This window comes from Ascidia mentula, chromosome 3, assembly GCF_947561715.1.
Source record: "Ascidia mentula chromosome 3, kaAscMent1.1, whole genome shotgun sequence".
NCBI lineage: Eukaryota > Metazoa > Chordata > Ascidiacea > Phlebobranchia > Ascidiidae > Ascidia > Ascidia mentula.
Genome location: NC_138568.1, coordinates 8,048,927 through 8,061,827, shown reverse-complemented (window position 1 = coordinate 8,061,827; position 12,901 = coordinate 8,048,927). Strand labels below are relative to the sequence as shown.

Sequence of the window (12,901 nt, the reverse complement as noted above, 5' to 3'; positions counted from 1 at the left end):
GTCTGAGTCACACCAAAGAAACACAAAATACCTAGAGAATGGTAAAAATATTTACCATTACCAAATTTAAATAAATATCTTCTAAAATCCTGGCATCACTTTGACTCAGGCAAACGCTTTAGCAAAGTCTGAGCAAACATCAATGGGTGAACAGGTTCATTGTTTGTCTAGCAATTATTGCGAAAACGGGAAAATGTGTCAATGATTAAGCTGCTGTATAACTTTCTATCCACCATAACCTTAGACTTTTTTTCCCACAACACAAAGGTTATAGTACTTTTGTAGGTGTGTGTATAACTGTACTTCAAAACAAGCACGTTTTGTTAACAAGTTTATTTTACAGTTTTCAAGATACAAAGGTAAATAAATGAACACATAAGTCAAAGTGGCAGGAAAATGTACAAGGGTGTACCCAAAAAAAACTGCGCAACACAACAGCATGGCAAAAAAGCAATCTGAAGAATAGTAGTGCAAAAAACACACACACCTCCCATTTGTTACAAAAACAATTCAACATTGTAACGATGAAGTTCACTTTCAATATTCACATTCAACTTTTTTTGATTGATTTTTATCCTTATGTAGATCAGTGTTTTCAAATTTTGGAAAATAAACAAAGGTCTGCAGCATGTTTTCAATCCATAATACAAGAATGATGGGGCATTACTTGGCAACAATATGTCAAAATAAAATTTTGTTCATGCTCATGAAAAAACAAACTTTTACGAACTGTGCCAATATCCCATAATTTTATGCATGTTTTTGTTATTTGCTTAATGTAATTATACCATGACACGATTGCTTTGTTAACAACATTGAATTTGAATTACTATGAAAAGTCATCCATTATGACACTAAACATTGGGTAATCTAAAGAAGATGCCCGTACAATATCAATAACATACATTTGGTTTATGATTTAAGGTTATCTAGCATTGATATAGGACAGAAACAAATATGCAATTAATTAAGTAACAGCTGTAATATTTCAGCACCCACATGCATGCCAAACTTAACCTTCGTCAGTTTGATTCACAGGTATTAAGTTAAAAATTAGCCAGAATGAATGTAAAGACAAATATTTACAGGTGTTTGTCAAGGCTGCAAGGGGATTTACACCAGTGAATGGCAATCTAGGATAGGAATAGAAAACAAACACAAAATTAGAGTCAATTTTCAAGGCCAGTTTTAGGTCACTATGTTGTCGCAAAAATAACACTGAAAACAACTTTTCAAATTAAAAATATATAATACCTCTGTTTGTTTGACCATTTGTAGCAAGCTTCCATGCTTCATTATATATCAAGTTGAATGGCTGTATTGTGTTGGCCGACTCTTGAGCAATGCTGGCAGTGGTAGTTGCTGCATCAAATGGCAGGGCTGTGGCCGTTGCAGCACCTTGTCATAAAAATAGACTGTTCAATTACAAAGAAGAGATATGTAGTTAACACTTATTTTGAGAATGTCAAAACACTAAATATTTCTTTAAAAAAGTCTAAACATTTCTTGTGTACATTAGAAATTGATGGACCCATACAAGTTTCAACCTAATTTGGATTAATACATAACAAAAAATATGACAGAGGGACGACTTATAACTCCCCAGCGCCCCCATCTGGCGGCCAAGTTTGTTGGGAAATTGCAGCGAACCATACAAAATAATATTAGCCCTAAAAACAAAGTATAGGACGCTAAAACTTGAATGAAAATATGCATTGAAACACTTACTGGTGGTGGTGACAGAGTAGGCAACAGTTTGTTGGGCTTGAGGTCCAAATCTCTGAGCAAGGAGCTTACAGGCTTCAGTCAACGTGCCAGCATTCAACTGGAGTTGGGTAGTTTGTCTGTTTGTGAAATTGAAATAGATAAAAAAACACATAAACAGACACATGAAATTATAATGCTATTGCGTGGAATGCCTCATGCACTTATGTTCTTCGACAATTTTTGCTTTGCCTGAACAAAAAAATTCCCTGCAGTTGTCCACAGGGTTTACCATTAGCTTCTATACTTTTTTTCATGGTATGTCAATGACCTTCCGCAAGTATCCACTTTTTACAACTAAATGGTTTGTTGACGACATGGTTTATTCAATGACCTCCCCATCACTTAATGACTTACAATCCCATGTTAACGAACAACTCACAAATGTTGACAACTGGTTAAGGCACAACAAACTTTCCCTTTACATTTGGAAAACGAGGTTCCTATTGTGTGTAAGCTGCAGACAGATGGCCACTATTTTTCTGCAACCAAATTTTATGCCATTGCATAAAGAAGAGTTGGAACTTATACAAAAATGCAAATGGCTCTTTCTAGAGACTATCTTTGATCAAAATTTGTTGATCTGGGATGGATCTTTCATAAAATCACAAATGATCGGCCACTTTAACGATTCATTTTTCCACAAATACAGCCTGAATTTTGTGCTCCTTTTTCACCTTAATTTTCAGCAGCACCCCCACCAGAAAGTAACTAGCTAATTAAAATAGCCCAAAACTTCACTAAAACTGCCCCAAATACCCTAAAATTCGCCATGACAACAGCACACGCTTGTGTGCTCATTGGACCAAAAAATTGACCCCAATGCATCGCTAGTCTGTGTGACGTGCATTTCCATTGTGACAAAAGTCTACACGGTGGGCATTTCCCACCACCGAAACTTATTTTCATAGAAATACTAATATGAGTCCTTGAAAAATTTATTAGAAATTAAATCTAGGCCCACATGTATTTATATTTAACTCTTATATGTACAAGTGCACGTTTCTTTGTATGAATGCTTTTTGTACAATTACATTTTAGTCATCAAACTCACTTGTTGAAACCTGTTGGTTGCCATGTCTTTTATTAAATATTTCGAATTAAAAAAGTTAATAGCCCAAGAAAGACTTAAGCATTTAAAAAAACAAAAGATAATAAACAATGCTGTGAGGCAAAATTTAACACGCAACTATTAAAGCTAAAATACAAACAAGAGACCAATTCATATCTGAACAGAAATATGCTTAAAATGAAGTGTCATATAAATCATTGAAAACAGAAGCTAGGATGTCTTCCCCAAAAGCTTGGATAGCAGCATTAAAAGCCGCCAAAAGGCCCGCCTTATTTACACTGTCCAAATCCAGATCAGGTGTATCATATTCAGAATCCTAAAACAAAACGATTACAAAAGTTGACATTTTTAAAATTTTACTATGGGGGAAAAGAAATAACTTTTTTCTTCTAATGATTTTTTACTTTTCCTCTGGTGTTTGTTTTGACAAAAAGTGTTTACCTGGTTATCTGCCACATTTGCCCTGCTGATTGTATTGGCATAACCTGCTTGATCTGCATTATCTTCAATTGTCATATATGTATGTTCGTAAGGGTGATCATATGCTGGGTCTTCACTATCAAAAAAAATTAATATAAGAATGTTGACTTCATTTTATTTATTTCAAGTTAATTAAATAGTTAGGCAAATTCGAGTATTGTAGCCTACTTGTAAGGTATTTCATATGAATCACTTTCGAAATGTCCAGCACTCATAACAGCAGAATGACTATCTTCTATGGCCTTATTCATTTGAAACCTGCGTTTTAACCTTGAAAACAAAATGCTTGTTAAAGTATACAAATGCGAGAGGTGACAGTCGAATGAAAGTCTCTCAATATGTGAAGGAAGTTACCCCAATTGAAATTCAATTTTAATTTTCTTACCTTCTGTGAATGAAAATAAAGCTTGAAATGCAGACAATGACGGTTACAGCAAGAACTACAGTTACAGCAAGAATGGCAATTTTAAAGTCTTGTTCTGCAGTTTCATTTGTTGCATTTCCAGCCACTTGTATGATATATGTAGTTCTAAAAGGGTCATTTCCAGGCTCATTCAGTTTCCTTATCCATAATAAATAGAAATTTATTTTTTTAGCATAGCAATGTACAAGGCATTTAAACAGTGTACTTACAACTCAATGTTGTTTTTTGGAATTAGTTTTTTTGTTTCATATTCAACAGCATGTAAGTATATTGCAGAACTTTTGGCAAATAATAAACAATTGGTTGATTGCATGAAAAATAAAAGCATTAATTAGAAATAAAGTGAAATAACTTTTTTATATGTTGGTTTAATACAACTGTTATTATTTTTTTCGGTTGGAACATTTAACGGTAAGTTTAAGTTATCTAGTTGCGTCACTACACAAGCCTATTCATATGAATAAAATCATTCATTACTTATAAAAGTTGCCATTTTCTATCCCAATGTATGAAATAACTTTGTCCACAATCACCTGTGCATTCAGTATTGCTGACAAATCGCTAAAATATAACAAATATGGTTTAGTATAAATTTATGTGCTGTAGGGTGAAATGGCGTGAATGAAAAATTACTTTATGAAATCTATCTGCATATCTGCAAAATCAGTTGGTGCAAAGCCAGAATACAGCATGACTGTTTCAGTGGCAAGCACAATACGAACAACTGCAGTAGCACTATCAGTGTGTCCTTCCACCCTGCATGTAAAGGTTTTTTTTTATTTGTCTTTGTGCTTGTACATTTCTGGCAAAGTGTAAACCCACCCATCGGTGACCTTAAGACCCAGCTCATAGTATCCTGCACCAGTGGCATCACTTGGGATTGCTGAACTTATAATAATATTGCCTTTGTTTTTTAACTGCAGGATTCCAAAAATTTCCTAAAACAAATTCTCTGCAACTCAATACACATGTTTTGCATTGTTACAACACACTATTACCATGCTCTCTGTCGAAGACCCATTACTATGTAAATGGTTGAAGTGATTGTGTAAAAAATTTCAGAATTGAGATCAAGGTCATTGGCCACAACCTCAAATAGAGTTTCTGTACTTGGTTCTGTATCATAGGCAATATCTAAAAGTTGTAAATTAGTTCAGCAATTGGAATAAAAAGAGGCAAAAGTTCAATTATCTACACTATTATTAGTACTAATTACTATTCTCTTGGTGTACAATTAACCAAGCATATACAGTTGATAAAAATCCTAGAAGTTTTTCACCAGTCTCGAAAGATTTTTGATTAAATGTTGGAGAGTTATCATTAATATCCATCACAGTGATGACGACATGAAAAAATGATGCATTGAGATTTTCCCATTGAACATTGGCTAAACTGGTTGAGTTTTCTGAAGTTACCTTTACAAAAATTTGAACACTTTCATAAATAAAGTGAATGATTCAGTAATTATGGCACTCTTTATACAACAAAATTAAACACAACAGAAGCCAAAGCATGAATCTCAATAGAAACAAAAATATTAATTGTAAAAAAAATTTTCGGAAAAAACTACTTACATATACCACGAAGTCATATGTGTCATTTGTTTCACGGTCCAGTCTTTGAGTTGTTGATACTTCTGCACTAGATGAATTAATGTGAAAGAACTGCTTCCAGTGCCACCTTAAATGCAGTACAGTTTGTTTTGAATGTTTTTTATTTTATATAATGTTTGTTGTGTTAAAGAATGTGTATAATTTTTTAACACCAGTTGGTTAGATGAGGTTTTAAGGTTTCCTAAGTAAAAAAAACACCCCTTTAACATAATACTGTTTTTATTGAGCAATTGCATACTTTATTTTTGTGCAACATACCCACAATGAAGTAATAATTAACTTGGTTTTGTGGCCAAACATCATCATCAGAAGCCAGCGGTAAAGTAAAAACATAGCCAGGATCTCGTTCCTCTTCTACGTTTTCTTCACTGTTATTTTCATCCTGAAACAAATGGTTTCCTAGGAATAGAATATTACAAAAAACATGATTACCTTTGGATAATAAGGATCTTCATCATCTACATCAAGAATACTGACAGGCAAAATAATCTCACTGGAGCGTGGTGAAGGTCCGCTATCCAGGACTTCAACTTTTAACTATGCAAAACATAAAAATATTAAGTTGGTTAGAGACTATTATACAACTTTACTTGGTAGTTTTGGGATATTTCTGCATCAAATTTTTTTCTTGTGTAAATTTTTCCACTAATTTCTTCAATAGAGAATTCAGTATATCCCTCACGCAGAATATAACTTAAATTGGCATTAGCGCCAATGTCATCGTCAGTTGCATTAACTTGAAACAGATAAGTTCCATTACTTCGATTCTATAAACATACAGCAAATTAGTAAAAAAGGAAATGACTTCATTAGCATAGCAAAACCAGGCACAACTTTCATATTTCTTACCTCTTCTACCGCTAATTCTGCAGTGGATGCATTCTTAAACATAAATAAAAACCATCACTATCAGTTTTGCAGCAATACACGAGCATTGTCTTACTGTAACAAATTGTGGATTGTTGTCGTTAATGTCAATGATTTCAATGGTAATTTGTTGGGTTGTATTTAATGATGGTTCTCCTCTATCTGAAGCAATAATTGTGGCATTGACGGAATTTCCTTGGCTTTCACGATCAAACACATTGTTTGTTGTAATTATGCCTGTAAAAATGTGACACACAGAGCAACTTTATACTTGTCATCTTCTATTTCTTATATTTTTAAATATTTAAAATATAATCCCTAATGAAAATTTGATGACAAAAATAATTTAACAATTATATGACAAACACTTGTTTTTGAGGAATGTGCAATGTATGTGTTTTGCAGTCTTTAAAATTTTACCAGACGTCGGGTCAATTTTTATCCAAAATTCTGAACTTTCTCCTACAGAATAGACAATTTCTGCATTTTTCCCAACATCATGATCAATGCATGACACCTGATTTCAGTTGATAAAAAGGTAGATATTAAGGTGAAGTTTTGGTGATATATTGAGAAACTACCAGCTGGTTAACATAAACAAAAAACAGTAACGTTGAAACAACTCTGCAAAACAATAACAAACCATAAACAAACTATTTACTTGTCCAACAAAAGACCCTTTCTCTTCCTCATTAACACTAAATATTGGAAGAGGATTAAACTGAGGATGGTTGTCATTTATATCATCAACAACTACTTCAATGATACCTAAGCAAAATACATTTTTTCAGTGTTACTTTGTCCTGTTTTTGCAACTTACCAGTGTCTGTCTGCACTTGTGATGTAATGTTAGAATTCAAATCTTGCACTTCAACAGTAATTTCAAACCTTGGTTGAAACTCTCTGTCCAATTTTCCATTGACTTTCAATAAACCAAACTAAAAAAAAATATTTTGGTTAGTGCAAGAGTACCAGTTAAAATTACATATTAATCAACCACAGAATTACTTTCAGAAAAGTGTACATATCTACACTGTAAAGCAGAATATTCATGATCTTAATGTACCTGAGCTGTTGAGTTAGTTTGAATGATGAATGGATTACCACAGGCTCCAGGTTGATTTTTTCCATCCAAATCAAAACACTTAATATTTTTGATGCTAAATGTCAAATAAGGATTTTCATCTGGGTCAGTTGCTTTAATCAGGCGAATAACTAAGTACAGGTACAGTAGTTACTGTCAGTTTAGGGTCGGTTTTGTGCTTCTTTCTCTAACAGATGGACAATCCATTTTTTATTAGTCCATGAGTGACAAAGAAATTTGCACAATCAACAACATTGATTTTTATATTAAAAATTAATTTTTATTTTTTTTTGCCATCAAAAACAACAAACCAAAGACAAAAAAAATATTATTATAACTTTCTATATTGGCAATTGTAAAACCAATACTTTCTTTTGTTCACAGAAGTTAGGAATTTTTAAAAGTAAACCTGTTCCATTTGCAACATCTTCTGCAACATTGGCAGTTGTCAAGGAATCACTTCTCATGATGGGAGCTTTGTCATTAATATCCAAAAGAGAAATAACTACCATAGCAGTTGCACTAAGCCTATTTGTCCCACTGTCTACAGCTATGACTTCTATCCAATATTTATCCATTACATCCCGATCTAGCTGTGAATCTATAACCTAAATAATGGTATGGCAGATTAATGTTGTAACTAAAAATTATTTTTTCACTCCAGACGAAAAATTAACTCCAAACGAAAAAATAACATGTGTAAAATATTTGTTTACCTTCATAATGCCCTCATCAGCATCAATAGAGAAAGCATTTGAAGAAGTTGTGTTTCCACCTTGGCCGATTTGGTAATTCACCTTGTTGTTTGGTTCGCAAGCATCACTGTCATTTGCATGTACCTAATAAAAACCGATGCAGGGCAAATTTAAACTATTTTCGAAGCCAAAATTGAAATGTTCAAACATATGTTGTGGAATGGGCAAAATAAATAACCAACCGTAGTAACTATATATTGTGCAGCAGATTTTTCAGGAATTGCAGATTCATACACATCTTGTGTAAACTTTGGTTGATGATCATTTATGTCCTGTAAAAATATCATAACCTGCTGATATATATTTATCTGTAAAGTAAGTGTAGCACTCTTTCGGCGAATGGAAAAAATATAGTTATGCTATGACTGTAAAACTAAAATACAAACATTTCTAGTATAATACATACCTCAACAGAAACTGTAACGTTTACTGTACTACTCAGAACAGGTGTTCCATGGTCAGATACCATTACTTCCAAAACAATAGTTCCAGTTCCACGCCCACATACTATTGTATTTTTATCCAGAATTTCAAGATCCACTGGTGTTTTTACCACAAGCTCTCCTGTAAGACATGAATTTCAGATTTACTTATGCAACAGAAATATACATTTTCTTGTACTAAATTTTAAGTGAATAGTAACTAATTACACTGAAAAATGTCCAACTACAAGTTAAGTATTCACAACTAGCTTAGTTGGTGCATATGTTTAACTGTGTGTTGTTGCACAATGTCTTACCGGGCATATGTGCTTCTGAAGGCTGTATAATTTCAAAATTGTCAAACAAATCCCCTCCAGTGACGAAATAACTGATTTGGCTGTTATTTGTGTCTGTCTGGTCATTGTCAATCACCTGATTTCGAAAGATTGGCTTTGAAAATTTAAATTGTTTTAGTTTTATGTGGTACTTACATCAATAAACACTCTTGTCATGAATTTTGTTGAATTTTCAAAAACACTTGCAGCATATGATGTTTTTTTAAACCTATGAATAAAATGAAATACATATTTTTATAATGTAACCAATTGGATCAAATAGTGACATTTTTGTAATTTATAACATATGACATAAAGGTTGCATGGTGTTTCTTCCAATGGAGAGAACAAACAAAGCTATTGGAGTATGTCCTTACACTGGTGTTTCATCATTTACATCAGTGATGGTAATGTCTATTGTAGCAACATCTTGTCTTCCAGGGTTATCAGTTACAGTACCAGCAACATAATAAAGGGAATTTGTTTCTCTGTCAAAATTTCCATTTACTGTTACTTGACCTGTTGTTGCATTAACAGCAAAGCTGAAGGTAAACAAAATGATTAGAATTTTTTAAATTTTTTTAAAAATATTGTACGCACAAATAAGTTTCATCTAGTGAGTACGATAGCTCAGCGTTGATTCCACTGTCATCATCTGTTGCCTTAAACAAATATTTTTAATTTTAACATTTTATGAGTATTAAACGAACTGATATTTCACCATTATGATTTTGTAAATGTTGCATAAATCATTACCTGAATTGTAAGAATATATGTCCCAATTTCAGAATTTTCAGGTACACTAGCATTGAAATAGGTTCTTTCAAAAACTGGGGAATGATTATTGACATCCAAAATAGTAACATTGACAGTTGCCTGGATACTCTCGGAACTATTTAGTGGTGTAGCGTTAATCTGTTAAGTAACTAGTTATTTGTGTTTTCCTTACAATTGTAGCATACAATAGCCCCAAGAAACATCAACCAAGAATCAATTGTGAATCAATGCATATAATAATAAACAATCTTGTTTCTATTTTGTTTTCTGCTCACCTCCACAAGTATAAATTTCCTTTCAATGTAGTTGAGAAATGTTTTGTCCTTTACAGCTAATGTTACTGATGCAGAACCATGAACTGTAGTTGGATAAACAATAAATGCTTCCATTCCAGAAGCCAAAGACAGTGTAAAATGGGCATTATTTACCTATGAATGATGAAATTGCATGTGAGAAACAAAATGATTCAATGCCTACACTAGAAAAGTACACCATCACTGTCTTCTACATAAATATTAAGATTGGGGACAAAAATGCCATTAGAGGAATCCTCATTAATTTCTGCAGTAAAATTTCTTCGGGGACTTTTCATTGTAATATCACTTGAACTTTCCAAACTGCAATGAAAGATATTTTTTATAAATTTTTTTTTTCTAAAAAACAAAGTTAAATCACGAAGAAGATTAAAAAAAAATAGTTTGAAGACAAAATGGTATTTCATTATTTTATCAATTATAAAAAATCTAAAAATTATTCAACAGTTTGTAGTTCAATTCAGTTATGTCCAACAGAAATACAAAATTTACTTTAATTTGCAGAGAAGGTCCATGACATAAAAAATGTTAAATTTAACTTTTTTTTTATTTGAAACACAAAGGTTTTTCATTATCCTCTTAAACTATCACATCAAAATTGTACAATGACATAACAAATACATTTGGCATCAGTAATCAGTGATGGATTACAAGCATGCTTGCTAAATTTTTGACTGATGAGCTTGCATGCAACTTTTGCTTCTTTTTTTGAAACATTAGACTTAAATTGACATTTGTAAAATTAGTGTAGAGCCCCTTATTTTTAAATTGGCCTGCATGTGGTCCACAGGTTAAACATCGCGACTTTTATACAAATTATCACTGAGGTTGTTACCAAAATTCTCAAATTGTAGTAATTTTCAAGCATGGATGTTGCTATAATCTAATTTGAATGATCACTCGCATGAATGCAATATTTTATATAATTACAGATAAAATGTGGGTACATTATCATCAACATCTATGACAGTTACAGCTATGTTGATCACAGTATTAAGTGGAAACTTTATGACATCCTTTGGAAAACCATGATCCGGTGGCTCAACTTCAGTTGCCTATTTTGTATGCAAAACAAAAACACCTTTGTCAAATCAGGCAAATGGGACAAATGTTTTAGTCATACCATCACTTGAAACATAAATATTCCTCCATATGCAAGACTTGTAGAAGATTCATGATCAACTTTGATAATTGTGGAAACTTGTCCTGACATTTTATCAATTTGAAACATTTCATCAATACCCGCTTTAGGAACAATACTATACTCAACCTCCCACTGAAGTTCAGTGTCACCATCTTTAGCTTCTACTTGAAGACCAATTTCACCCTAGAAAATATTTGAAAGAGCATGCCACATTTTGTGGGGCAAGTTGTAACTGAAAAAAATAATGACAGATGATTTTAAGCGTGCAGAATAATAGAACATACATGAGTATTTTCAATTATCTCCTTTTCGTATCTAACAGATGTAAAATATGGAGGCTCATCAGGTCCATCTAAAATATTTATTATGATAGATGCTGTTGACGATAGTACTATGTTGGTGATGCTGCAACTGCTGTCACCTTTATCCTGTGTTATAAAAGTTAAACTTAAACTGAATAAATCAAATCATTAAGTATGCCTCTTACTGTTGCTACAACAGTTTCATAAAGCACGGGGACTTGTTCAAAGTCAAGCTTGCTATTTGTATTTGTCGATACAGAACCTATTTGATCCACAAAAGTCACTTTTAACATGCTGTTCAGTTGATCCTGCAATACAAAGTAAAATGGTTTATCACATCCTATAAGATGCACAATAATGAATTTCTTGACCATTGCAATACTGCTTATAGAACCTGCTTTTCCAGTATCTGCATCTGTTGCAGACACATTAAGAAAATATTCAGGTGTCCATGGGTACTGTAAGGAACAAAAAGACTTGAGAACAGTGTACACATACATTTTGAGTACTGACCTCATACACATCTGCCACATAAATTGGTGCATCAAATATTGGGTGGTTATCATTTTGATCATCCACAAATATTGTGTAGGTTTTCTGCAAAACAAGTAGAACTTCGCCTTTGGTGTAAATGGAATTGTCACAACTATGAAGTCTTTAAACCCACATAACTGACTGTATTTGATTCAGATGCTTCAAAAACAACATCCATATTTGACAAGGTCTGCAAATTGGCATATTATTACTTCTATTCTAGTGCATATAGTTTAATACACAGTATGAACATACCTCTCTGTCCAATGGTAGGTTTGTCAGCAAATCAAACTCCAAGTTATTGGTTTCTAAAATAGTAAAATAATCAGCATAATGGTGTGTTAGAACACTCAGTGTTGGATTAGTGGCATCTTGTAATTTCACTGTGAACATTGTGTTTCCCACTGCTTTGTTTTCACAGATTGTTTCTTTTTTAAAAGCTTCATCTGGGTCAAATTTTATTCCTGAAAAAGATAATTATAAAGAAAGGTTCTTGTGTTGGGCGTTTTACTCCTGCAAAAAATAGATGTAAAGAGTGTATTTTATGTGCCAATGGTTTGCATAGATTCATACACTAGGAAAAGGCACATCTGGGTAATTTTTTCCTTCAAAAATGTAAATTTATAAGAAACAAGTAGAGAGTTAATCTAATCCACTGGAGTTGGTTTAGTTATGTAAGCCAACATAAATTTTTGTGGTTGTTGCAACACGTACCTGTTACACTGGATACAAATAAAAGAAAAACACACAGGTGTTGATAGAATGCCATCCAACTACACATTTGTTCACAACTTCCAGTTTTCAAATACTCTCAACTCTTGCAGCAAGAAAAGTTGACATTACACCATCAGCAATGATTTTAAAAATGAAAGGTGTCAATGATTAAACTGCAGCAAATCTAACGATCCACAGAAACTACCTACTTCACCACAACAAAGAAAACATGACATGACTTTTGAAATTTCTGTTGCTGCCAGGCATATTGCAATTTAAAATGTACTGCTCTTCTGGCAT

General features: G+C 32.9%; 2 protein-coding genes across 2 annotated transcripts; both read right to left on the bottom strand.

Annotated features, from left to right (window-relative positions):
- Positions 1-318: 318 nt before the first annotated feature.
- Positions 319-2,613, bottom strand: LOC145894958 (uncharacterized). The gene is made up of 3 exons (XM_082983682.1): positions 1,729-2,613; positions 1,255-1,398; positions 319-1,133 (listed from the first exon to the last, which is right to left on the bottom strand). Exons 1-3 carry the CDS (start codon positions 1,889-1,891, stop codon positions 1,114-1,116), a joined length of 327 nt encoding a protein of 108 aa, XP_082839808.1. The 5' UTR covers positions 1,892-2,613; the 3' UTR covers positions 319-1,113.
- A 2,126-nt stretch (positions 2,614-4,739) lies between these two features.
- LOC145895493 (cadherin-23-like) lies at positions 4,740-12,656 on the bottom strand. Its single transcript, XM_082984299.1, has 32 exons — positions 12,602-12,656; positions 12,143-12,351; positions 12,017-12,077; positions 11,867-11,973; positions 11,725-11,811; positions 11,539-11,661; positions 11,336-11,479; positions 11,031-11,234; positions 10,838-10,962; positions 10,084-10,210; positions 9,869-10,021; positions 9,573-9,731; positions 9,417-9,478; positions 9,194-9,358; positions 8,973-9,045; positions 8,799-8,913; positions 8,466-8,623; positions 8,242-8,331; positions 8,021-8,143; positions 7,714-7,912; positions 7,287-7,435; positions 7,041-7,158; positions 6,882-6,988; positions 6,641-6,737; positions 6,297-6,457; positions 6,203-6,235; positions 5,944-6,120; positions 5,786-5,890; positions 5,612-5,735; positions 5,315-5,420; positions 5,020-5,155; positions 4,740-4,874 (listed from the first exon to the last, which is right to left on the bottom strand). The coding sequence occupies exons 1-31, from the start codon at positions 12,654-12,656 to the stop codon at positions 5,152-5,154; spliced, it is 3,720 nt and encodes a 1,239-aa protein (XP_082840425.1). The 3' UTR covers positions 4,740-4,874; positions 5,020-5,151.
- Positions 12,657-12,901: the final 245 nt, after the last annotated feature.